The sequence below is a fragment of the Xiphophorus maculatus genome, chromosome 13, assembly GCF_002775205.1.
Source record: "Xiphophorus maculatus strain JP 163 A chromosome 13, X_maculatus-5.0-male, whole genome shotgun sequence".
Lineage (NCBI taxonomy): Eukaryota > Metazoa > Chordata > Actinopteri > Cyprinodontiformes > Poeciliidae > Xiphophorus > Xiphophorus maculatus.
The window spans coordinates 8169094-8193570 of NC_036455.1; the positions used below are offsets into that span (position 1 = coordinate 8169094).

Sequence of the window (24477 nt, forward strand, 5' to 3'; positions counted from 1 at the left end):
TTGTTTTAATTCCCCACCAGAAGGAGGCGGTACTTCGTTACTACCCTACCGTAGTCAAGGAAACCAACAGAAGAAGAGCTGAGTCGCTAACAACATTAGCTATTTTGCTGCTACTAATAATTTAGGAGAAAATAATTTGCTGTAAGCTGAATAGGTGAGTGTTTGCAGTGAGAATGTCTTCAGTGTGAGAGTTTATCAGCGAGCAGTTAACTCCAGATGAAGAAACATTCACAGAGTTTGAAGAAGTGGATGAAAAGAGCAGACTGCTGGATTTCACCTGGACATCCCAAATCATCGTACGACGAATAGGTACGAAACACCAGCGGTTACAACGTTTCTCTGATTGGGGGTATTTAAGGGTATCGTTTGCGTGGAGGTTAAATTAAGCTGTTTTTACCTTCGGAGCTCACAAAAGGTGTTGGTGTGTGAAAAACGATCCGCACTAATGACAGATGTGCGTTGTGGTTGTGAATTTGGGGCTATTTCTGTTGTTGTTTTCTAACGAGAAGAAACGGAAAAGAACGAGACCTAACGAGTGCTGAAAGCTGGGCTCGGGCCTTGAGCTAAAGGAGGCTTAGACACCGGACGGGTCTAGTTACTAAAAACTACTGAAGTTAGAGGGGTTTTTATTCAAAAATAGAGTAGTTGTAAAAGCTGTCGTCCCAAAATTACTCAAGATTTTTTTTTAAAAAGTTGCTCAAGTACTGAGTAGCTGATCATAATGTATCTGATTAATATTTTAAAGTAATGACATTAAAAACTAAAATATAGTTATTTGCAAATACTGGTATTTTTAAGACTAATATTAAGATTATTTCAGATATGTGCAAAATAACACATTCAAGCAGAAGAAACAGTTTCTTCCCAATGTCAAACTTTAAATAAAAGTAACATTTACAGTAAGTAATGTCTACATGGATGAAGTATTTCCAGTGATCATATATAGTGTAGCTTACTGATCTGCAAATAGGACAATACACACAGAGGACAGAAAATAGCATTAGAACAACAAAGCTTGTGGAGAAAAAAGAGGTCTCACTTTAGCATGTTTGTGTCGCTTGTATTTTTGGTTAAAATGTTTGTTCTTTATTCATTGAAGTTACTCATGTTGGGTAGAGTATCCAGATATTTTACTCGGGTAATAGTAGGAATGTTTAATAATAATATAACTGAAATAAAAGGAAAAGACATGGTGCAGTAAAAATACTCCCCAGATTATTTTTCTACAGCAAATGCAAATGAGCATTTATTAACCTTAACTAGTGACGACCGCCATGTTTATTCCAGCTATTTGAAATTATTTATTCTAGTGTTTTTTAAGTCACAAAGAAGTAGACACTCCAACAGTGAGGTGGAGTACTTAGTTCATCATTGCATGTGTATTTAGTTAATAATTTGATGGTTCAATCTGGTTTACAAGCATGTTTCTATGAATCACTTGCTTGCATACATAATCTTTCTTTCTGCATGTCCAGATATTTTGCAGCATGACGTCAAAGAGGAAGAGACTCTTTATGGCCAAGAGAGCAAATCCGGTTTGGACCAGGGCCAACCAGAACCTCTGCAGAGAACAGAAGAGCGGGAGGAGTTGGAAAATCAACAGCCTGAATATCAACAGGTAAAAGAGGAAGAGGAAGAACTCTGCATCAGTCAGGATGAAGATCAGCATGAACTGAAACAGGAGACTGAGACCTTTATGGTGACGATATTTAGTGAGGAAAAATACAATAAAGAACCAGAACCAGATGGAAACAAACATGACAACCAGGATCAGGAAAAATTGGATAGAGATGAAGAGTTGAAACAAAATCAGAAAACCACAAATAAGTCAAAACGAAAAGGACACAAAAAGATGCACCGAGATAAAAACCTGTATTTTTGCAACATTTGTGAAAAATGTTTTTCTACTAGTAGCAACTTGAATATGCATTTGAAAATTCACACAGGTGAGAAGCCTCACTCATGCCTGACCTGCGGAAAAAGCTTCAGTCAAAGATGTCATATAAAGCTACACACCAGAATTCACTCAGGGGAAAAGCCTTTCTCATGTGTGATCTGTGGAAGCAGTTACAGTCAAAATCATTTTCTAACTTGTCACATGAAAGTTCACACGGGTGAGAAGCCTTTTCTATGTCTAACATGTGGCAAAAGTTTCACCATGAAAACTCTTCTGAATAAGCACCAGAGAACTCACACAGGTGAGCGACCGTTCTCATGTGATGATTGCGGCAAAGGTTTTACTCAAAAATCCCATCTAACATATCACTTCAGAACTCACACGGGAGAGAAGCCTTTCCCATGCAGTACTTGTCGAAAAAGTTTCAGCCTCAAAATAACTTTAAGTAGGCACATGAGAATCCACATTGTTGAGAGGCCTTTTCAATGTTTGACGTGTGGGAAAAGCTTCAATGAGGAACAGCAGCTAACGCTCCACATGAGCAACCATGCGGGTGAAAAACCTTTCCAATGTGTGACCTGTGGAGAAAGAGAAAGTAATCCTAAAAGAAAATTTAACTGATCACCTGAGAAGCCACATAGGTGAAAATCCCTTCTTATGCATGATCTGCGGAAAAGGTTTCAGTCTACTGAGTGATTTAATTGATCACATGAGAATACACAGAAGTGAGAAGCCTTTTCCATGTTTGACCTGTGGAAAAGGCTTTACTACAAAAACTCTTTTGAACAAACACCTGGGAGTTCACACAGTTGAGAAGCCTTTCTCATGTTCCACCTGTGGAAAAAGCTTCAGGCAAAAGATTTCGTTTCAGTGTCACAGGTGTAAAAAATCTTTCAGCATTAAATGTAGTTTGAATAAACACATGAAACTGCATGCAACCTAGATGCCTTCCTCTGTTGCATCCTGGACGTATAACATTTTTAGATGAGCTGTATTTTGATTAAACTTCATAGACTTTGAGGTATAATCATTAGTGATTCTTGTTAAATTCTCAGCTGGAGTCTTTCAGCTCATCCTTTCACTTTATGATCAAACCACATTCTTTATGCCTCAAAATTGACTAAAATATCCTGCCTCTGAATAAAAGACTTAAAGTTATCTGAGAAATATGATCTTCTGCAAGATCTGATGGAGATTTTAACATGTTGAGGATGGAACACAGCGACTTTTCCTGTATTTGCAACACTGCATGGATTTTAATAAGCCAGCATCAGGTCACAATATAAACTCTAACAATTTCCTTCGTCTTACAAGTTGCTCAGAGGGGAGTGCTATATTGTCTACCTGCAATCACCAGATATGTTGTGCTTAACATAAAGGGGCCAAAGTGTCTGATGTGAAAGAACAAAGGGATCCATTTATATTTTGTAGTTTTTATTGCAGAACTACAACTTAAAAACCAACTAATTCTTGAGAAATAATCCATTTGTTAAGCTATTCAGATAAACAAGTGACACAAAATGCTTGAGAAATGTTTATATTTAACTAACAACTAGGCCTGTCACGATAGCAAATTTTGCTGAGCGATTAATTGTCTCAAAAATTATTGCGATAAACGATAATATTGTTTGAAGACCTTTTTACACTGATTTAATGGAAATGACATAATAATCCATGCGATTTCCTGCCAAAGATAGATACACTTTATTTTCAAAAGAACACTTAACACTGGAACTGATAAACAGAATAAACAAAACAACCAAAAACGAAAATAAAATGGATTCTCAGTCTCCATTAACAAAAAACACACTTGGAAAAAAAAACCTAAACAACATAAAGTAAAAGTGGAAATAAATATTGCATTCAACCAAAAGATTATGAAGTCTGTATATTATGTTGCCCTTCAGTAATAATTAGATTTAAATAGAGAAGATGGGCACATCGACTACCTGATGCAATAGTTCACACTACAGATTTTTTGCTCCTATTTTTCCCCTTACAACAATCTTAGAACGTTGGTCTTTCTAAGATTGTGTGGTGTGCTATGGTAGATCGTCCTCCGATCCAAATCAGGGTTTTCCCCGACTGACAGAGTTAACGCAGCCTGTTGAATGTGACAGGTAGCCAATCAGAAACCGCGGATTCTCCTCCATGTTTTCTGAGGGGAAATTACGGAGGGGAATCCCAAACAGCTGACACGGCGCAACCCGAAGTCCAGCGGACGTTGGAGATGATATGTGGAAACAACATTAATGTTTATTCAACATGCAAAGAATATAGAAATGACAAGAGGAGGAGTTGGAGCGAAATTGCTACAGCAGTTGATAAACCCGGTAACTTTTCAGCTGTTCTTCGTTAACGTGACGTAAATAGGTTATAATGATTTTCATTCAGTCAGGACTGACACTAGCCACATGCATTGCAGGTAGATTGTAGTAAAGCATTGATTAATGCCTGGTTTTAAAATTAGTTAACTGGATTGTAGCCATTATTTTGTGCCCATTGTTGGACACCACACGGCAGGACCGAACCCGATTGAACCGTTATAGCAAGGATTTCTGTCGGTTAATGTGTGATCTGTCAGGTTTTGAAAATGGGCCGACAATCGGCCGACAGCTCTAAGATCGTGTTGTGTGCGCTGGGCTTTACACTGAGGAAATGAGGAAGGGAGGATCAGTGGAGAGCATCGGAGTTGAGCCTTTTTTTCATTCAGTGTCATCAACAGAAAGAGAAAAAGGGCGGAAGAGACGATAATGCCGATAATTAAAATGACATCGATAGTTTTAATTTATCGTACGATTAATCGATTTATCGTTTATCGCGACAGGCCTACTAACTAATTTTCATGCAGACATTCTGTGTTTCTATGTGCACTAATTGGGTTTCTTAAAGCTGCTTTCTAATTCAAATGTTTTTTTCCCATTGAAGTTGCTTCCATGGATTTCCATTGTTTTGTTTTTTATTAAAACAGTCATATCAAGAAACGAGTAGACAAAGCATCATTTAGTTTTTTACACAAGTTGAAAACTAACTTTGATTTTTGTCTTTTGACAATGAAAACACTTAAAAGAAGAGCTTATGTTCTTTCAGATATAAGTTGTCATTTTGTGAAATTGTTTGTGGTCACTACTCATCAAATCTTAACTGTCTAATTTTAATCATTGCTGCTGTTGCTATGTAAACTAAATGAACAGTTTATTTGCATTTTTGGCAGTGTGTACGTTTTGAAATCTGTCAAACAATCTCACTTTCTTAAAAATATTTTTTTCTTGTAGCTTTTTGCCTGTTATATTGCACAACACATGGTGAAAAATCTTTTATTCATTTAATCTTTGAATCAAGACTAAACGTACAGTTGTAAATACAGATAAATGTTAAGTGAATGAAGAAGATATAATTCAACTTTACTTTTTACTCACAAGTTGGTTGAACATAATGATAGAAGGTAGAACATGTTAAATTGACTGTTATATAAGGATTATAGATACAGTTTCTTTTTTAGTCACTTTTGTAATGTAATTTATACATTTTTAATATCTTACACAATTAAAATACATTCTTGGTAATTTCAATTTGAATATAATCTTGGTGAATAAAACAGATGGTGTCCAACTAGACTAAGCTTGGTTTCACTGATACATGCAGCCACCAACTACACCTTTAAACGAGTCACAATCCACAGCTAAACTGGGAAAAAAACCATCACAATGGGAAATTTACTTTATTACATAAAAACCACAAAGTCTGACATTCACTCTGATTCAGGATTTCGTTCCTCAATCAGAAACATAAAAAATAATGCAAATAATAATGAGTGATGTTTACATTCAAATACAGAAAACATTAATCCCAATCCTAGTAGCTGTAGTCTACCGGTCCATACATGAACCCATAACATGAATCTAATATGTAACTACAATTATAACTCTTAACTGAAAAGCTGTTTTAACTAAACTAAATATTTTAAAATGTGATCCAGATGTAATTACTACCTCAGTGAAGTTGCTCTCCCAGAACTCACCCCACTGTCTTCAGGTATAATTTTGAAGATATTAGTAAAAAAGAAAAAAAGATATCCAGAGGTCATCTGAGGTTATCATCAATATTTTCAAAGCAAAAGCAGCAAAGTGACTTTTTTTGCTGCAAAAATGTTTGACAGCAACTTTGTTAGATTTGAAGACTGTGGAAGGAGATATGGAGGGGAAACTTCACTCAGGTGTAATTACAGAATAAAACAAGTTACAGAGCAACTTGGTACTTGAGGTTCACATTAAATAGTCTGACTACTGTGAGTTCTCATGTGAATATATAAACTATTTCTATGGGTGAAACTTTTTAAACAAGTAATACATGTGAAAGGTTTCTCACCTGTGTGAATCCTCATGTGAGAAGTTAATATTTGTCTCTCCGTAAAACGTTTTCCACAAGTCATACATGGGAAAGGCTTCTCACCTTTGTGAATCCTCATGTGAGTAGCTAAATAACTTTTCCGAGTGAAACTCTTTCCACAGCTAGTACATGTGAAAGGTTTCTCACCTGTGTGAATCCTCATGTGGATAGTTAAACTACATTTTCTAGTAAAGCTCTTCCCACAACTAATACATGTGAAAGGTTTCTCACCATTGTGAATCCTCATGTGAGTAGCTAAATGAATTTTCTGAGTGAAACTCTGTCCGCAACTAATACATGTGAAAGGCTTCTCACCTGTGTGAATCCTCATGTGATTAGCTAAATGAATTTTCCGAGTGAAACTCTTTTCACAGCTAATACATGTGAAAGGCTTCTCACCTGTGTGAATCCTCATGTGAGTAGCTAAACTACATTTCTGAGTGAAACTCTTTCCACAACTAATGCATGTGAAAGGTTTTTCACCTGTGTGAATTCTTGTGTGTCTCGTCAAAGACTCGTTTTCGGAAAAGATTTTATCACAAACTGTACAAGGATATAACTTTTTCTTTAGGTGAGATTTTTTGCACTTTTCTTGTTTTGGACCTTCAGTAGTTCCTTTTTGCCGGATGTTTTTCTGACATCTCTTGTTTTGTTTCTGCTCTTTGTCTCTCTTTTCTCCTGGGTCTCCAGAATTGCTTCCTTCCTCAACCTGGTTCTCATCTTCTGGAATAGCTTGAGAGACGAGTTGGTTTCGGTTTGGTTCTGTTTCATTGTTGAGTTTTCGTACATTAGAAGGAGTCACTAAAATGTCTCCAGTCTCTTGTTTCAGCACAAGCTGCTCTTCATCCTGACTGATGCAGAGTTGATTCTCTTCCTCTCTGAACTGTTGATCTTCCAGTTCCTTTTCATTTAAAGTGGACTTCCTCTTCTGGTTGCTGAGCTCTTTGAGAACCTCCTCTTTACACACACAGCATCGAGGGCGATCTGGACAAGCAGACAAACAAAAGTTTAAAAATTTAAGTAAAAACCAAACACTTCACTTTAATCACTTGGTGCATCTGAACAAGTTTTATTTTGTTTGAAAGTTAAACAATGTCCCTTTGACGGGAGGGGAGCTGGGTTTGTGTAACAATAAAACATTTTGTCAGAAATTTCAGAAAATATAAAAATAAAATAATTTTAAAGGTAACATCTAGGGCTGGGCGATGCATTTTCAATGTACGATAGTTAAAATGGCTATATCGCAACTATCAAGTATAAATTGTTGTTCAAATAATAACCTTTCACCATCAAATTCACTGCGAGAATGGTTTATCCCACACCCTATGAATGCTTCGTACGTGCATTCATAGCACCCTCCCCCCTCTCAACTTGAAAATCTTCTAACAATCACGCTGCGCGGAGAAAACAAATAACATGGTGACAGCGAGAGTTTGAGGCGAGCGGCTGAATGAGACGGTAACTGAAGAGGAGTCAGATTAACTAGTCTAGCTGGATGAATAATTTGGCAGTGGCTTGGATTTTATATGGAGTATGTCAAACAAAATGAGGTAATTTGCGTAACATTTTATAAAACTATTGCCACACAAGGTTGTACCACAAATGTATTTCCCTCCCTAATCAGACTATTGTTTTACATGCCGTTCATAGCCGGTAGAACTAGTCTGTTAAAGTGAGACCTAGAGATGTAGGTAGGATTCATTTAGTGCAATGCAGTGGAAAAATAACTCAAAATTTCCCCTTTTTTTTCTCGTGCTCTGTCAAGTAGACTTGTTGCCATAGCAACTAACAACAACACAACTATATATATCAGGATTCAGCACCAAAACCAGTAAACCATTACCCCCACATAGAACAGAACATTCAGTTCGTTACAGATTTGGGTTTTTAGGCTTGATGTGTGTAACAGGTGGTACCATTAGGTGTCGCACTCTCCACAGCCTGAGCCTCCATAAAAGGGAAACTAGAAGGGTGGTGGCCAAGCGTTAATTTCCTGTGTGTGAGACCAGGTGTGTGTTGGGCCCACGCTGTTTGCTGGCTATGGTAGGTTGGAGGGAAACTGTTTTAAAGTGATTCTCTTAAGTAAGTTGTGCTGATTTGGTGTTTTTATACAGGGCTGCATTATTAATGGCGTTCCGGTGGTAGCGTTACCTGGGCGTGTGGTTGTTCGACGCCGCAGGTAGGTTTAAACATTAGTCTCTTAATCAGAATGAATTGTATGTTTTTTTCTATTGTTTTTATCTGGTAGGGCTGCACCAGATCTGCTAGACCAAGGTTGATCTTAGAGTGCTGGTTAATGCGATGCATGTATGCAGTGTTTTTAACGTGTTTTAGATTGACTTGATTAAAATGATTTAATAAGCATTTAGTAATTTTAGTGTTTTTGTTTTATAGTGTTGACACTGCTTGCTGCTGTCCTTTTAGAGTTTTATTTTTGTTAGTCCGCCTAGTTAGGATTGTGAGGGCGGGCTAACAACTTTTCATTTATTTTTTTGTTTTGTCCTCCGTTTGTTTTTGGGTCACTTCCCAGAATTTCCATATCCAATGTCTCTGTTAATCTTCAATAATTGAGACCCGATCCTGTTTGGTTTGATCTCTAGTTTGAATTGCATGTGATCATGTTTGCAGTGTATCGGGTGCATCTTAAGTTTGCAGTGAACATTGTGGTCTATGCGGGTGTTATGCCGAGAAACTCATGCCCTGTCGCGGGAGCGCGCATCGCTCTAAACTCTCGCATATTGATGAGAAAACGGACTGAAATATGACCAAAGAGAAAACTTTTAAAGATATTCGTAACATTATCATATTTCTTAACCATGTAAGCCATAAAACGGTGGGTTTTATTTTGCAGATTAATTGAAATAAATACGTTTTTACAGCTTTATTGAGACATATGACTCGAACGTTTTTCAGTCAGTGTCTGATAAAAATGTTCTCCGCAGATCGTTTGAAATTCCCCGATGTTTCTTTCAACACCATAATAGCTTAAAGCATTACAAAGCAGAAACCCATTATGTAAAACATTTTATATCATCCTTAACTGTCTAGTCTATTAATGTAGGGGATACATTTTAATTTCTGAGCCTGCCAATATTAACTCTTTCATTTTTATGTTAAACCATAAACATTTTATGGTTTTTAAACCATAAAATTTGGTTTAATTTTATGGTTAAAATTAAACCAAATTTAATTTTGGTATAATTAAACCAAAATTTAATTAAACTTTGGTTTAATTAAAGTTTAATTAAATTTAATAATAATTAAATTAAATTAAATAATTTTATTTAATTAAATTATTGCTTAAATAAATCATTTTTATTTAAGCATGCAAAATAAAAATGGTTTTGCATGCTTTACATTTACCAAGGTTGCATGGTCAGATTGATTTCCTTCAGTATCCTTGCAATAGCGATAATAAAGAAATAACATTTTCTACATAATCACATTTGTTCCCATAACTGCTGGTATAAGTTTTATATCAATAGGATAACATTTGAAGAAAATAGAGAGGGCATGCAGATATAGGCAGGCTCAAACTCCATATTGCCAAAAAATGCATCCCCCTGCTAACATGGAGAAATTAATAGTTAAGAGGGATTTTACCTTTTCTACATAATGACACTTCTTCTCTGTGCTACAGCTATAAGTTTCATATCAACAGGACAATAGACAGGGGATGCAAACATCGGCAGGCTCAGAAATTAAAATGTATCCCCTACATTAATAGAGTAGACAGTTAAGGATGATATAAAATGTTTTACATAATGGGTTTCTGCTTTGTAATGCTTTAAGCTATTATGGTGTTGAAAGAAACATCGTGGAATTTCAAACCATCATTTTCATCAGACACTGAGAAACGTCAGAGACATATGTCTCAATAAAGCTATAAAAACCGTATTTATTTCAATTAATCTGCGAAATAAACCCACCGTTTTATGGCTTACATGGTTAAGAAACGTGATAATGTTACGAATATCTTACAATTTTGTCTCGTCTGTAATATTTCAGTCCGTTTTCTCATCAATAAGCGAGTTTAGAGCGATGCGCGCTCCCGCGACAGACATGCGTTTCTCGGCGAAACACCTTTTAAAACTTTATTTAACCCAGCATGAAACCTTTATTTAACCTATTTCCATCTCTCTCTATTCTGTATCACCAGTAAAACGTAAAGGTGTTTCATACCTATACGGTGTAAGATTATCAGGGGAATCCGGGAGAACAGCAGTCTGGGCTGATCATCCATCTCTTCCTCGGACTGGACGATGATTTTATAAAAGTCCGTTAAAGTTTCTTCAGCAGCAGTTAGCTGCTCGTTGATTAACTCTCTCTGGGACTAAAGTGAAGACAGAGTTACTGCAAACACTCAAATATTTACCAGATACACCAAACCCGTCTTCAAACTACAATTTAACTGAAGAAAAACTAACGCAGCTATCTGGGCTTTGCTTTCATTTCCTGTGTTTCACGGTGGCTCCACTGAAGAAACACGAAACAGACTTTTAGTTCCGCTTTGAATTTCCTAATTCCCTCTGAATCTGAAACAGACTATATAAGTAAAAACACATTGAATGATGTTTCTAATCCTCCTGCAGTCTTAGTGTGAGGCTCAGGAAGATCGGATGTCACAGTCAGACATCTGGGAAGAAATGGAGGCATCCTGCTTTCACATCAATACAAAGGTGTCTTAATGTTATTGTAGATAGAAAAAGTAATACATTTTCTAAAGTCTCTACACTGGCTCCCTGTAGCTCAGAGAATAGTTTTTAAAATACTTTTAGTTTATAAATCACTGAACCTCTTAGCATCACAATACATTAAAGATCGGCTGCTGTTGTATGAACCTTCCCGATCACTCAGGTCTTCTGGTTCTGCTCTGCATCCCCAGAACCAAACATGGAGAAACAGCATTCAGCTTGTTGCACTATCGCCGTCACGCCAGCAGGGGGCACACATGTTGTTCGGCATAGAGAGCTGTTTTCGAATAAATCAAGTCCCGTTTGTATGTTTGTTACCACACCAAGAAATAAATGTGCAGCTTCCCAAGAAACCCTCTACTGTCTCTTGCTTGCTGCACCACACAGCTGTGAACCACAAAGGGAGTTAACCCTGAAGTATCCAACCACTTCAACCTTGGAGCGAGAAGGAGCTCCCCTGTGTTTCCCCCACAGTTTGGAGATGCAGCAGGAAAGATTAACATCGAGTTCCTATAAATCTAAACTAAAATCCCTCCTGTTTAGTTGCTTTTCAACCATATTAAATGAAATATTGACCAACATTTTGATGTGTAACCATGGCAAAATATGTTTGCAAGTTGTCAGTTATTGTGTTTTTAATCACATAAAGCACTTCAAACTGCATTGTTTTTTTAAACACTATTTTTTATTAGAATTTTTATAGGAACCATTCATACATTTGTTATATTCTTAAGAGTGATGGAAATGTAATTCACACACATACAGTCCAAGTTTGCATGGGTTCCAATGACACACATATATTTGTATCTGAATAAACATTTGATTTAAACATTTAGGTCAGGAACAAATGACCAAACGGATAAACCAATCAATCATAAGAAGACAGAGAAAAGAAGGAGAAAACACACACACGCGCTTTCAAAATGATACTTGAGGAACCAATTACACTTCCACACACGAACAATTTTCTTTAATCTTATTTACCATGGTCACACATATCTCATATTAATTTTCTTCATCTATGAGTTTTCAGTTGTGTGAGTTCTCATGTGCATAGAGAAACTGTTTCTATGGGTGAAACATTTTCTGCAACTAATACATCAGAAAGGTTTCTCACCTGTGTGAATCCTCAAGTGGACATCTAAACTACATTTTTGAGTGAAACTTTGTCCACAAGTCATACATGTGAAAGGTTTCTCACCTGTGTGAATCCTCAAGTGGATATCTAAACTACATTTCTGAGTGAAACTTTTTCCACAAGTCATACATGGGAAAGGTTTCTCACCTGTGTGAATCCTCAAGTGGATATCTAAACTACATTTCTGAGTGAAACATTTTCCACAAGTCATACATGTGAAAGGTTTCTCACCTGTGTGAATCCTCAAGTGGATATCTAAACTACATTTCTGAGTGAAACTTTTTCCACAAGTCATACATGTGAAAGGTTTCTCACCTGTGTGAATCCTCAAGTGGATATCTAAACTACATTTTAGAGTAAAACCTTTGCCACAAGTCATACATGGGAAAGGCTTGTCCCCTGTGTGAATTCTCATGTGACAAGTTAAATGACATTTCTGTGTGAAACGTTTTCCACAAGTTGTACATGTGAAAGGCTTCTCACCTGTGTGCATTCTCATGTGAATATCTAAACTACTTTTCAATGTGAAACTTTTTCTACAAGTCATACAGGTGAAAGGCTTCTCACCTGTATGAATCCACATGTGAGAAGTTAAACTTCTTCTTTCAGTAAAACTTATTCCACAAGTCATACATGTAAAAGGCTTCTCCCCTGTGTGAATTCTTATGTGAGTAGCTAAATTAAATTTTTTAGTGAAACTCTTTCCACAAGTCATACATGTGAAAGGCGTCTCACCTGTGTGAATTCTCGTGTGACAGGTCAAAGAGTCGTTTCGAGCAAAGGCTTTATCACAAACTTTACAAAGATATGATTTTTTTTTTTGTTGAGATTTTTTGTGCTTTTGTTGTTTTGGACCTTCAGTAGTTCCTTGTTGCTGTTTGGTTTTCTGGCATCTCTTGTTTTGTTCCTGCTCTTTGTCTCTCTTTCCTCCTGGGTCTCCTGAATTGCTTCCTTCCTCAACCTGGTCCTCATCTTCAGGAGAAACATGAGAGACGAGTTGGTTCCTATTTGGTTCTGTCTCCTTGTTGACTTGTTGTACATTAGAAGGAGTCACCAAAATGTCTCCAGTTTCCTGTTTCAGCAAAAGATGCTCTTCATCCTCACTGTTGCAGAGTTGATTCTCTTCCTCTCTGAACTGTTGATGCTCTGGTTCCTCTTGCTTACGTTTTATTTTAAAAGGTTCTGGTTCCTCTTTATCTATAGCTGAATTCCCATCCTGGTTGCTGAACTCAGTGAAACCTTTCTCCTCTTTACACACACAATTTTGTGGGAGATCTGGACAAAAAAACAAAAAAAACAACCAACAGCTTATAAATTTAGGTAAAAACAAACGTCATGTTTATCCATTGATGCAACTGAAACAGGCTTTATTTCATATGAATATTAAACTTAATCGATGTTGATCTTCTGATGGGAGAGTCAATAGATGTGCATCATAATACAATAAAGACATTATTTTATAACATTCTGTTAATCTTCACCTTTCAATTAAATGAACTTTTCAAGGACCTTCATAAGGAAGGCAAGGGATGACAAAATTAAATATACCATACTTGTAAATTTTCCTTTAACAAAATATATCATGAAATTATGAAATGTTCAATTAAATAAATGACTTCTAAAATAATTAAATCTACCTTTTTAAATAATATATTTTAATTGTGAATGTAACTTTAAGAAAAACATATCTAAAATATATAATAATTTCATTGCATTCATTTGAAGTGTATTTGTATAGAACCTTTCAGCTTTACATGATGAAAACAAAAATTAAAAAAAAAAGTCACCAACTTGAGAAACCAGTTAAAACCATTACATTTTGATGAGTACCATCATTAAAATGACCTTTACACATCAAATATGTTGGTCAAAGTTTATTATGGCTCTAAAGTAACTAAACAGGAGGGTTTTAGTCTAGATTAAAAAGAACTCAGTGTTTCAGCTGGTTTGCAGTTTTTTAGAAGTTTGTTCCAGATTTGTGGCGCATAGAAGCTGAATTCATGTTTGCTTCTGGGGATGCAGATCAGAACCAGAACCAGAAGACCTGAGAGGTCTGGAAGGTTGATACAACAGCAGATCTTTAATGTATTGTGGTGCTAAGAGGTTCAGTGATTTATAAACTAACAGTACAGGGAGCCAGTGTAGGGACTATTGAACTGGGTGATGTGCTCTAACTTCCTGGTTTTAGTCAGAACACCAGCAGCAGCGTTCTGGATCAGCTGCAGACGTTGGATTGTTTTTTTTAGTCAGACCTGTGAGAAGCTTCTTGCCTTATATAAATTGAAGTCAGTGGATTGTATATACAGATAGTTAATTTTCCAATTTCTGAAACAGAAAAAAATAGGAATAAACATCACTGAGAATAAATAGAAGTTTTTTCTTGAAATTGGGAGTTTTTACTGACATGCCTGCTTGCAAACTCATATTATGGGTTACTTGTAGCTTAGCTTAAAAACTATCTACTGTAAATAGTACTGTTCTAAATTTGTTGTCAAAACAAATTATTTTATTTAATTGTTCTCAAAAAACAAATGATTGATTTAATTACTGGAACACTTGCATGTTTTGGTGTTTATATTTCTTTCTCTTTATATGGCCATTTTGTTTTCTCTCCTCAACAGCTGCATCCAGACACTCCTGAACTTTTCCTGCCAAGCAACTAGGCATCTTTATAGTAGGTGTGTACTTTTGTTTTACTCAACCTGGTAAACCTAACAGAGCCTGTCATGAATGTTAAAGCCATTTTGTTGAAGAGGAAATGGAAGAAAATGTTTTTGGGACAGTTTGTCACCTTCAGATAAAAACAAATACATATGACAGACAAATTAGAGGAATGTTTTACTAAGTATTGTGTTGATAACCTCTCTGTTTATAATATTTCTGCTCAAGCTGTTGACGGATCTGTCAGGTTTACGATCAGTGAACCCAAAATGATAAACTAGTTCCTACGCCGTTGGTTCTACATATTGGCTATAATGATTCATTTATCTGTTTTTTTCCCTCCTGATAACCAAATTGTGCAATTAACCTTAAGCGAATGTAATTATTGAGTGCTTCTTATTTGCAACCAGCGTTTGAGCACTAGTTAAGAAGCTTAAAAAAACCTTAAACTATTATGTTGTGGAGGAAAAGAGCGGGAAATTGCAAACCATGGAGCAAAGACGAGGACTGTAAACTATTTAACTCAAACTAGTCTCGATAAACCCGACCTTTTTACATTGATAAACGTGATAATGATACGAATATTTTTAATAGTTGTCTCGTCGGTCATTTTTCAGTCCGTTTTCTCATCAATAAGCGATGAGAAAACGGAGTTTAGAGCGATGCGCGTTCCCGCGACAGGCTTGCGTTTCTGGGCGAAACGTGTTAAAACTTTCCTTAACCCAGCAGGAAAACTTTATTTAGCCTATTTCCAACTCTCTCCAGCCTGTATCCAAAGTAAAACGTGAGGGTGTTTCTTACCTATTCGGTGTAAGATTATCTGGGGAGTCCGGGAGAAATCCAGCAGTCTGCGCTGATCATCCATCTCTTCCTTGGACTTGACGGTGATTTTATAAGACTTCGTTAAAGTTTCTTCAGCAGGAATAAACTGCTCGTTGATTAACTCTCTCTGAGACTGAATTGAAGACAGAGTTGCTGCAAACATTCAAATATTTGCCAAATACACCAAACCCGTCTTTAAACTACATTCAAACAAAGAAAAGCTAACGCAGCTAGCTGTTCTCTGCTTCATTTCCTGTTTCTTCTTCTTCTTCTTCTGTTCTATTGTGGCGGATCGCAAACAACTTTAAGGTGCATACCGCCACCTACTGTACACCAGTGTGTAGCAACATTACTTTACATTTATCAAATTCAATTTTTAAATTGTGTATTCTGAAGATAAATAAATATTGCTTTCCTTAATCTGTAAATATCCATTATGTTTCCTTCATTTCCCAATATTCCTTTAAAACTCCATTCTTGACCTGTCCTTCCATCCATTCTTATCAATTCTTCCCTTTCAGGTTCACATGTCTTACAGTTCATCAATATGTGTTCTACATTTTATTTCTCTCCACATCATTCACATTTAGCATTATTTTTCCTTCCTATTAAATATAAAATGTCATTTAAATAGGTATGACCTACTCTTAATCTGATCATCATTATTTATTCATTTCTGTTTCTCTCATTAATATTTCTAATAAAAACTGACTTTTGTACTTTATATAATCTTCTTCCTTTCTTATCTTCATTCCACCTTTTTTGCCATTTTTCCATTTCTTTACTCTTAATAAGTGATTTCCCTTCCCCTCTCCCAAAAGAAATTGTAATTGTTATTTTCCCCTCTAAAGCCTTTATTGCTATTTTATCTGCCTTTTCGTTGCCTTTCACACTTCATGTGCTGGTACCCACCAAAACCAAACATCAATGCCACCCCTGTATAATCTAAATAGACTGTGCTGAATTTCTAATAGTAAATCTTTCCTATTATTTCCTTCTCCCTGAATACTTTCTAAACCTGCTTTGGAATCTGTGCACACCACCACCCTGTCTGGTCGAACCTCCTCCACCCACTGTAAGCTTAGTATATCTGCCACCATTTCTGCTGTGAAAACAGATAGTTGATCTGATAGTCTTTTAGAAATATATTTTTTAAACTCTGGTATATATATTCCTATTCCCACACATCCTTTTAGTCAGATTCTCCTTCTTGATTTTACTGGCAGTTGGCAACAAACTTTTAGTATCATTATCGCCACCTACTGGTATGGAGTGTGGTTCGTGACGGTCCTTCTCTCATTTAAAAAGTGTATAATTAAGTCCTGTATGTCCAAATCTCAACCTTATCACTCTTTTTTCCTTTCTATTTCTTCTTCCATTCCTTCTTTCTATATCCTGACCTAATACTAATATTTCCAATCCAACAGAGGAGGGAAATAGTCAACACAGATTCAATATATGATCTATAAAATAGGATCATCAATGACTTAAAATGAAACTTTGCAAGCCTCCTTAGACAAAATAATCTTTGCGGGCCCTTTTTTGTAGGTTTTCTGTATGGCAGGTAAATTTTAACTTATTATCCAAAAGAGACCCAAGATATTTGTAGTTCTCTACTGTCTCCACAAAGCACTAAAGATCTGCTGCTGTTGTATCAACCTTCCAGGCCTCTCATGTCTTCTGGTTCTGCTCGGCATCCCCAGAACCAGAACCAAACATGGAGAAACAGCATTCAGCTTCTATGCACCACAAATCCAGAACAAACTTCCAGAAAACCACAAAACAACTGAAACACTGAGTTCCTTCCAGGGTTGGGCAATCCTGGTCCTCTAGGGCCGGTGTCCTGCATCTCTTAGACGTCTCCCTGGTCCAACACGCTTGAATCAAATAGCTGAAACATCTCCTAAGAGCAGTCAAGTTCTACAGAGTTCTGCTAATGACCTCATTATTTTACTCAGGTGTGTTGAAGTAGAGACACATCTAAAACTTTCAGGAGACCGGCCCTCGAAGCCTGGAGTTGCCCACCACCCTCCTGTTTAGTTGGTTTATAACCATAATGAATGAAACACTGACCAACATATTTTGTGTGTAAAGTTGGCAAAATGTAATGTTTTAATTATTCACTGTGTGGTGTCTTCTATGACTTTGTGTTTTATGATGTAAAGCACTTTGAACTTCCTTGTTGCTGAAATGTGCTATAGACAATAAACTTAATTGATTGATGATCTTACATTTCATGTTTCTCAGAGAACCTCTGGGGTTCGCAGTGGAGCGGAGACGCACGTAGTGTAAATCAGGAGAATCAGGCAGCAGGTATTTGCACAGGCTTAAAGTCAAAAACTTCTGCTAAACAGAAAGTAATAAGACAATCTTAACGTAAAATTGAGTTTATTACATAATAATTACAAATACATGGTTTTACTTACAGACATTTTTGTATCAGAAAAAGTATTTTTCAATTTGAATATAAGCTTGGTGAATAAAACAGATGGTGTCCAACTAGCCTAAGCTTGGTTTCACTGATACATGCAGCCACCAACTACACCTTTAAATGAGTCACAATCCACAGCTAAACTGGAAAGAAGAAAACTATCACAATGGGAAATTTACTTTATTACATAAAAACCACAAAGTCTGGCATTCACTCTGATTCAGGATTTCTATCTTGAAACAGAAACATAAAAAATAATGAAAGTAATAATGAGTGATGTTTACATTCAAATACAGAAAACATTAATCCCAATCCTAGTAGCTGTAGTCAACCGGTCCAAACATGAACCCATAACATGAATCTAATACGCAACTACAATTATAACTCTTAACTGAAAAGCTATTTTAACTAAACTAAATATTTTAAAATGTGATCCAGATGTAATTACTACCTGAGTGAAGTTGCCCTCCCACAACTCACCCAACTGTCTTCAGGTATAATTTTAAAGATATTAGGAAAAAAAAAAGATATCCAGAGGTCATCTGAGGTCATCATCAATATTTTCAAAGCAAAAGCAGCAAAGTGATTTTTTTGTTACTGCCAAAATGTTTGACAGCAACTTTGCTAGATTTGAAGACTGTGGAAGGAGTTATGGAGGGGCAACTTCACTCAGGTGTAATTACAGAATAAGACAAGTTACAGAGCAACTCGGTACTTGAGGTTCACATTAAATAGTCTGACTACTGTGAGTTCTCATGTGAATATATAAACTATTTCTATGGGTGAAACTTTTTAAACAAGTAATGCATGTGAAAGGTTTCTCACCTGTGTGAATCCTCATGTGGATAGTTAAACTACATTTTCTAGTAAAGCTCTTCCCACAACTAATACATGTGAAAGGTTTCTCACCTGTGTGAATCCTCATGTGAGAAGTTAATATTTTTCTCTCTGTAAAACTTTTTCCACAAGTCATACATGGGAAAGGTTTCTCACCTGTGTGAAACCTCATGTGAGTAGCTAAATGGCTTTTTATAGAAAAACTCTTCCCACAACTAATACATGTGAAAGGTTTCTCACCTGTGTGAGTCCTCGTGTGGATAGTTAAACTACATTTTTTAGTAAAATTCTTCCCACAACTAATACATGTGAAAGGTTTCTCACCTGTGTGAATCCTCATGTGGATATCTAAACTACATTTTTTAGTAAAACTCTTCCCACAACTAATACATGTGAAAGGTTTCACACCTGTGTGAATCCTCATGTGAGAAGTTAATATTTGTCTCTTGGTAAAACCTTCTCCACAAGTCATACATAGGAAAGGTTTCTCACCTGTGTGAATCATCATGCGAGTAGCTAAATAACTATTCTCAGTGAAACTCTTTCCACAGCTAATACATGTGAAAGGCTTCTCACCTTTGTGAATCCTCATGTGAGTAGCTAAATAACGTTTCCGAGTGAAACTCTTTCCACAGCTAATACATGTGAAAGGTTTCTCACCTGTGTGAATCCTCATGTGAGTAGCTAAATGAGTTTTCTGAGTGAAACTCTTTCCACAGCTAATACATGTGAAAGGTTTCTCACCTGTGTGAATCCTCATGTGAGTAGCTAAATGTCTTTTCTGAGTGAAACTCTTTCCACAACTAATATATGTGAAAGGTTTTTCACCTGTGTGAATTCTTGTGTGTCTCGTCAAACACTCGTTTCTGGAAAAGATTTTATCACAAACTGTACAAGGATATAGTTTTTTCTTTAGGTGAGATTTTTTGTACTTCTTTTGTTTTGGACCTTCAGTAGTTCCTTTTTGCCGGATGTTTTTCTGACATCTCTTGTTTTGTTTCTGCTCTTTGTCTTTCTTTTCTCCTGGGTCTCCAGAATTGCTTCCTTCCTCAACCTGGTTCTCATCTTTTGGAAAAGCTTGAGAGACGAGTTGGTTCCGGTTTGGTTCTGTTTCATTGTTGAGTTTTCGTACATTAGAAGGAGTCACTAAAATGTCTCCAGTTTCGTGTTTCAGCACAAGCTGCTCTTCATCCTGACTGATGCAGAGTTGATTCTCTTCCTCTCTGAACTGTTGATCTTCCAGCTCCTTTTCATTTAAAGTGGACTTCCTCTTCTGGTTGCTGAGCTCTTTGAGAACCTCCTCTTTACACAAACAGTATCGTGGGTGATCTGGACAAGCAGACAAACAAAAGTTTAAAAATTTAAATAAAAACCAAACACTTCACTTTAATCACTTGGTGCATCTGAACAAGTTTTATTTTCTTTGAAAGTATGACTTTGAAACAATGTCCCTTTGACGAGAGAGGAGCTGGGTTTGTGTAAATATATAACATTTTGTCAGAAATTTCAGAAAATATAAAAATAAAATAATTTTAAAGATTACAACAAGGGCTGGGCGATGCCTTTTCAATGTACGATAATTAAAATGGCTATATCGCAACTATCAAGTATAAATTGTTGTTCAAATAATAACCTTTCACCATCAAATTCGCTGCGAGAATGGTTTATCCCACACCCTATGAATGCTCCGTAGGTGCATTCATAGCATCCTCCCCCCTCTCAACTTGAACATTTTCTAACAATCACGCTGCGCGGAGAAAACAAATAACATGGTGACAGCGAGAGTTTGAGGCGAGCGGCTGAATGAGACGGTAACTGAAGAGGAGTCAGATTAACTAGTCTAGCTGGATGAATAATTTGGCAGTGGCTTGGATTTTATATGGAGGATGTCAAACAAAATGAGGTAATTTGCGTAACATTTTATAAAACTATTGCCACACAAGGTTGTACCACAAATGTATTTCCCTCCCTAATCAGACTATTGTTTTACATGCCGTTCATAGCCGGTAGAACTAGTCTGTTAAAGTGAGACCTAGAGATGTAGGTAGGATTCATTTAGTGCAATGCAGTGGAAAAATAACTCAAAATTTCCCCTTTTTTTTTCTCGTGCTCTGTCAAGTAGACTTGTTGCCATAGCAACTAACAACAACACAACTATATATATCAGGATTCAGCACCAAAACCAGTAAACCATTACCCCCACATAGAACAGAACATTCAGTTCGTTACAGATTTGGGTTTTTAGGCTTGATGTGTCTAACAGGTGGTACCATTAGGTGTCGCACTCTCCACAGCCTGAGCCTCCATAAAAGGGAAACTAGAAGGGTGGTGGCCAAGCGTTAATTTCCTGTGTGTGAGACCAGGTGTGTGTTGGGCCCACGCTGTTTGCTGGCTATGGTAGGTTGGAGGGAAACAGTTTTAAAGTGATTCTCTTAAGTAAGTTGTGCTGATTTGGTGTCTTTATACAGGGCTGCATTATTAATGGCGTTCCGGTGGTAGCGTTACCTGGGCGTGTGGTTGTTCGACGCCGCAGGTAGGTTTAAACATTAGTCTCTTAATCAGAATGAATTGTATGTTTTTTTCTATTGTTTTTATCTGGTAGGGCTGCACCAGATCTGCTAGACCAAGGTTGATCTTAGAGTGCTGGTTAATGCGATGCATGTATGCAGTGTTTTTAACGTATTTTAGATTGACTTGATTAAAATGATTTAATAAGCATTTAGTAATTTTAGTGTTTTTGTTTTATAGTGTTGACACTGCTTGCTGCTGTCCTTTTAGAGTTTTATTTTTGTTAGTCCGCCTAGTTAGGATTGTGAGGGCGGGCTAACAACTTTTCATTTATTTTTTTGTTTTGTCCTCCGTTTGTTTTTGGGTCACCTCCCAGAATTTCCATATCCAATGTCTCTGTTAATCTTCAATAATTGAGACCCGATCCTGTTTGGTTTGATCTCTAGTTTGAATTGCATGTGATCATGTTTGCAGTGTATCGGGTGCATCTTAAGTTTGCAGTGAACATTGTGGTTTATCCGCCTGAAGTGGTTAAATTCTGGTCGCACATTATCAGGTTGACAAACGACGGATGAAGTTAATGGGGAATCCCTTTTATGTGTGTAACAATAAATGTTGTTAATAATTAACTTTGTTCTGATTGTTTATTGCCCTTCGGCTTGACAGAACTGTAACGTGTATTTTGTGATTATTAATAAGTGATTGCTGTGGTAGATCAGCCACCGCTGCTATTAGCCAGTCTAACACAGCAGTGGCTGATTAGCTAATTTAAACAACTGCTTTACTGATGATCTGTCAGTTTGTGTGTAGGTCGCCTTTTTTTTTTTTTTAAGCTGAACCAAAACACACCTTATTCCACAGCACATCTATTTAAGTCAAAGTCAAGCATAACTGACCTACTTCCCTCCCTCTTTATTTTTTTCTTGGTTAAAACTTATTTCTCACCTTGTTATCTAGTCATAATGTAGACGGTTCATAGCAAAACACTGCATTCCTTTTATATTTCACATTTAAGTCTAGCTGGGAAATGGTTACAACCGGATTCAATGAAACATAAATGACGGAAAATTCTCCACTTTCTGCTCACGTTGGTTCCCATCTCTCTAGCAGAGGTCGTGCTAGACTTTTATGCTGTCAAAATCTGCTAAAAGATACGAAGGTTTTAGGGCCTACATGGAAAATAACCATGATAATGTTACGAATATTTTTAATAGTTGTCTCGTCGGTCACATTTCAGTCAGTTTTCTCATCAATAGGAGAGTTTAGAGCGACGCGCGTTCCCGCGACAGGCATGCGTTTCTGGGCGTAACACGTGTTAAAACTTTCCTTAACCCAGCATGGAAACTTTATTTAACCCATTTCCAACTATCTCTATTCTGTATCACCAGTAAAACGTAAAGGTGTTTCTTACCTATTCGATGTAAGATTATCTGGGGAGTCCGTAGTCTGCGCTGATCATCCATCTCTTCCTCGGATTTGACGGTGATTTTATAAAACTCCGTTAAAGTTTCTTCAGCAGGAATAAACTGCTCGTTGATAAACTCTCTCTGGGACTGAACTGAAGACAGAGTTGCTGCAAACACTCAAATATTTGCCAAATAAATCAAAACCGTCTTCAAGCTACATTCTAACAAAAGAAAAGCTAACGCCGCTACCTGTGCTCTGTTTTCATTTCCTGTGTGTTTCACGGTGGCTCCACTGAAGAAACACGAAACCGATGTTTAGTTCCGCTTTGAATCTCCTAATTCCCTCTGAATGTGAAACAGACAAACGTCCCGTCTGACCATCAATACAAAGGCGTGTTAATGTTATTGTTGTTACCCCCACCCCTAAATGAAGGATTGTGGCTTTTCTGTTGAACAGTGAGGTTTATTGGGTGCAAACCGTAAGTTTCACCATAAGAGCTGTACAAACACACACACACACACACACAAAGACAGTGTAAGCCAACCGCGCTCTAAAACCGTAACGTTTGATTTGTTTTTATGTGTTATATAAGCATTGTTCCATATGATGCAGTAATAAGGAGAGTAGATGTGTTTATATAACAGAACCTGCTGATGAAATTTAGCTAATTTGACTGGAAGTTTCCCAACTGAGAAAGGACAACGCAATAAAAACTTTTAGAGCCCCTAGTTCACTGATGATTTGGGAAAATATTCCACATGGAATTTTGAGTTTTTAGAAATCTTTTAATCCAATTAATTTTTAACATTTGATTAAAGACAGTAAAAGTCAAAACATTTAAACCTTCTTCAGCTAAAGAGTTGGACAGAACAGATTTTTTTTATTTTATGGGCCTTATTTTTCCATATAACCTTGAAGAGAATTTTATCCAGATCAGAGCAGAATGATTTATTAACATCTAATGATGCGAAAAGATATGACGCCCTTGACATTCCTTCTGCTTTGCTGAATAGTTACATCCCTAGCTAACCAAGTGTTAGGTTTCTTTTTAATTGATTCACAAACAGGAGTAAAATTAATACCCATGTTATTGTGGTCAGTGGAGATTTGATCTCCTAGGTAAGTTACAGTGTTTTTTACAGGGATATTACACATTTCAGTAACAGCAGTTGTAAATAAGGGAAGGATTTCACTTCTTTTTTAGATTGAGCTTCAATCCTGAAATGCCTGAGAATTTAGCTATAACAGACAGAGCTACAGGAATTTCATCAGAATTTCTTAAAAATACAGTTGCATCATTAGCAAGTTGTGAAATTTTAAGTTCTTGAACAAATATTTTAATTCCCTCAAATGAGCTCTGTCTGATTAAATAATTTAGAATTTGGCCAACAAGCAGAAAAATGTAAGGGGAGGCCGGACAACCCTGACGAAACCCTTTATTGATACTAAATCGGCTAGATGTGCCATGTAGGAGTTTTATAGAACTGTTATTATCTCTATAAAGTGTCTTAAAGGCTTTAATGAAAAAAGTACCAAAGTTAAAAAAGGATAATGTGTCAAAAGTAAAGTTGTGACTAACTGTATCAAAAGCCTTTTGATTATCTAAAATCAGAATAATTGGATCACCAGGAATAAGATCTTTATAATCAACTAATAAAAACACTAATCGAATATCAGAAATGTTGCGTCCAGG

General features: G+C 36.6%; 3 protein-coding genes and 1 long non-coding RNA gene across 6 annotated transcripts; 2 read left to right on the forward strand and 2 right to left on the reverse strand.

The window, feature by feature from the left end:
- The first annotated feature begins 66 nt into the window (after positions 1–66).
- LOC111610483 lies at positions 67–19986 on the forward strand. 2 transcript variants are annotated; one of them, XR_002753662.1, is made up of 6 exons: positions 67–309; positions 1476–1618; positions 8401–8465; positions 14740–14796; positions 17849–17914; positions 19905–19973. It is a non-coding gene; the product is annotated as an uncharacterized LOC111610483 (long non-coding RNA). The 2 variants fall into 2 exon arrangements; XR_002753663.1 differs by lacking the exon at positions 17849–17914 and having other exon boundaries at positions 19905–19986.
- LOC111610454 (gastrula zinc finger protein XlCGF49.1-like) lies at positions 1641–2593 on the forward strand. The gene has a single exon (XM_023344682.1). The coding sequence runs from the start codon at positions 1697–1699 to the stop codon at positions 2516–2518; it is 822 nt and encodes a 273-aa protein (XP_023200450.1). The 5' UTR covers positions 1641–1696; the 3' UTR covers positions 2519–2593.
- On the reverse strand, positions 5201–11035 carry LOC102223955 (gastrula zinc finger protein XlCGF8.2DB-like). The gene is made up of 2 exons (XM_023344664.1): positions 10469–11035; positions 5201–7270 (listed from the first exon to the last, which is right to left on the reverse strand). Exons 1-2 carry the CDS (start codon positions 10527–10529, stop codon positions 6168–6170), a joined length of 1164 nt encoding a protein of 387 aa, XP_023200432.1. The 5' UTR covers positions 10530–11035; the 3' UTR covers positions 5201–6167.
- LOC102221969 (gastrula zinc finger protein XlCGF26.1-like) lies at positions 12081–23031 on the reverse strand. Of its 2 annotated transcripts, none has more exons than XM_023344651.1 (2): positions 15581–16232; positions 12081–13393 (listed from the first exon to the last, which is right to left on the reverse strand). In XM_023344651.1, exons 1-2 carry the CDS (start codon positions 15762–15764, stop codon positions 12081–12083), a joined length of 1497 nt encoding a protein of 498 aa, XP_023200419.1. In that variant the 5' UTR covers positions 15765–16232. The 2 variants fall into 2 exon arrangements, with proteins under 2 accessions (XP_023200419.1, XP_023200420.1); XM_023344652.1 differs by lacking the exons at positions 12081–13393; positions 15581–16232 and adding exons at positions 17926–20198; positions 22789–23031.
- Between the last annotated feature and the right edge of the window lie 1446 nt (positions 23032–24477).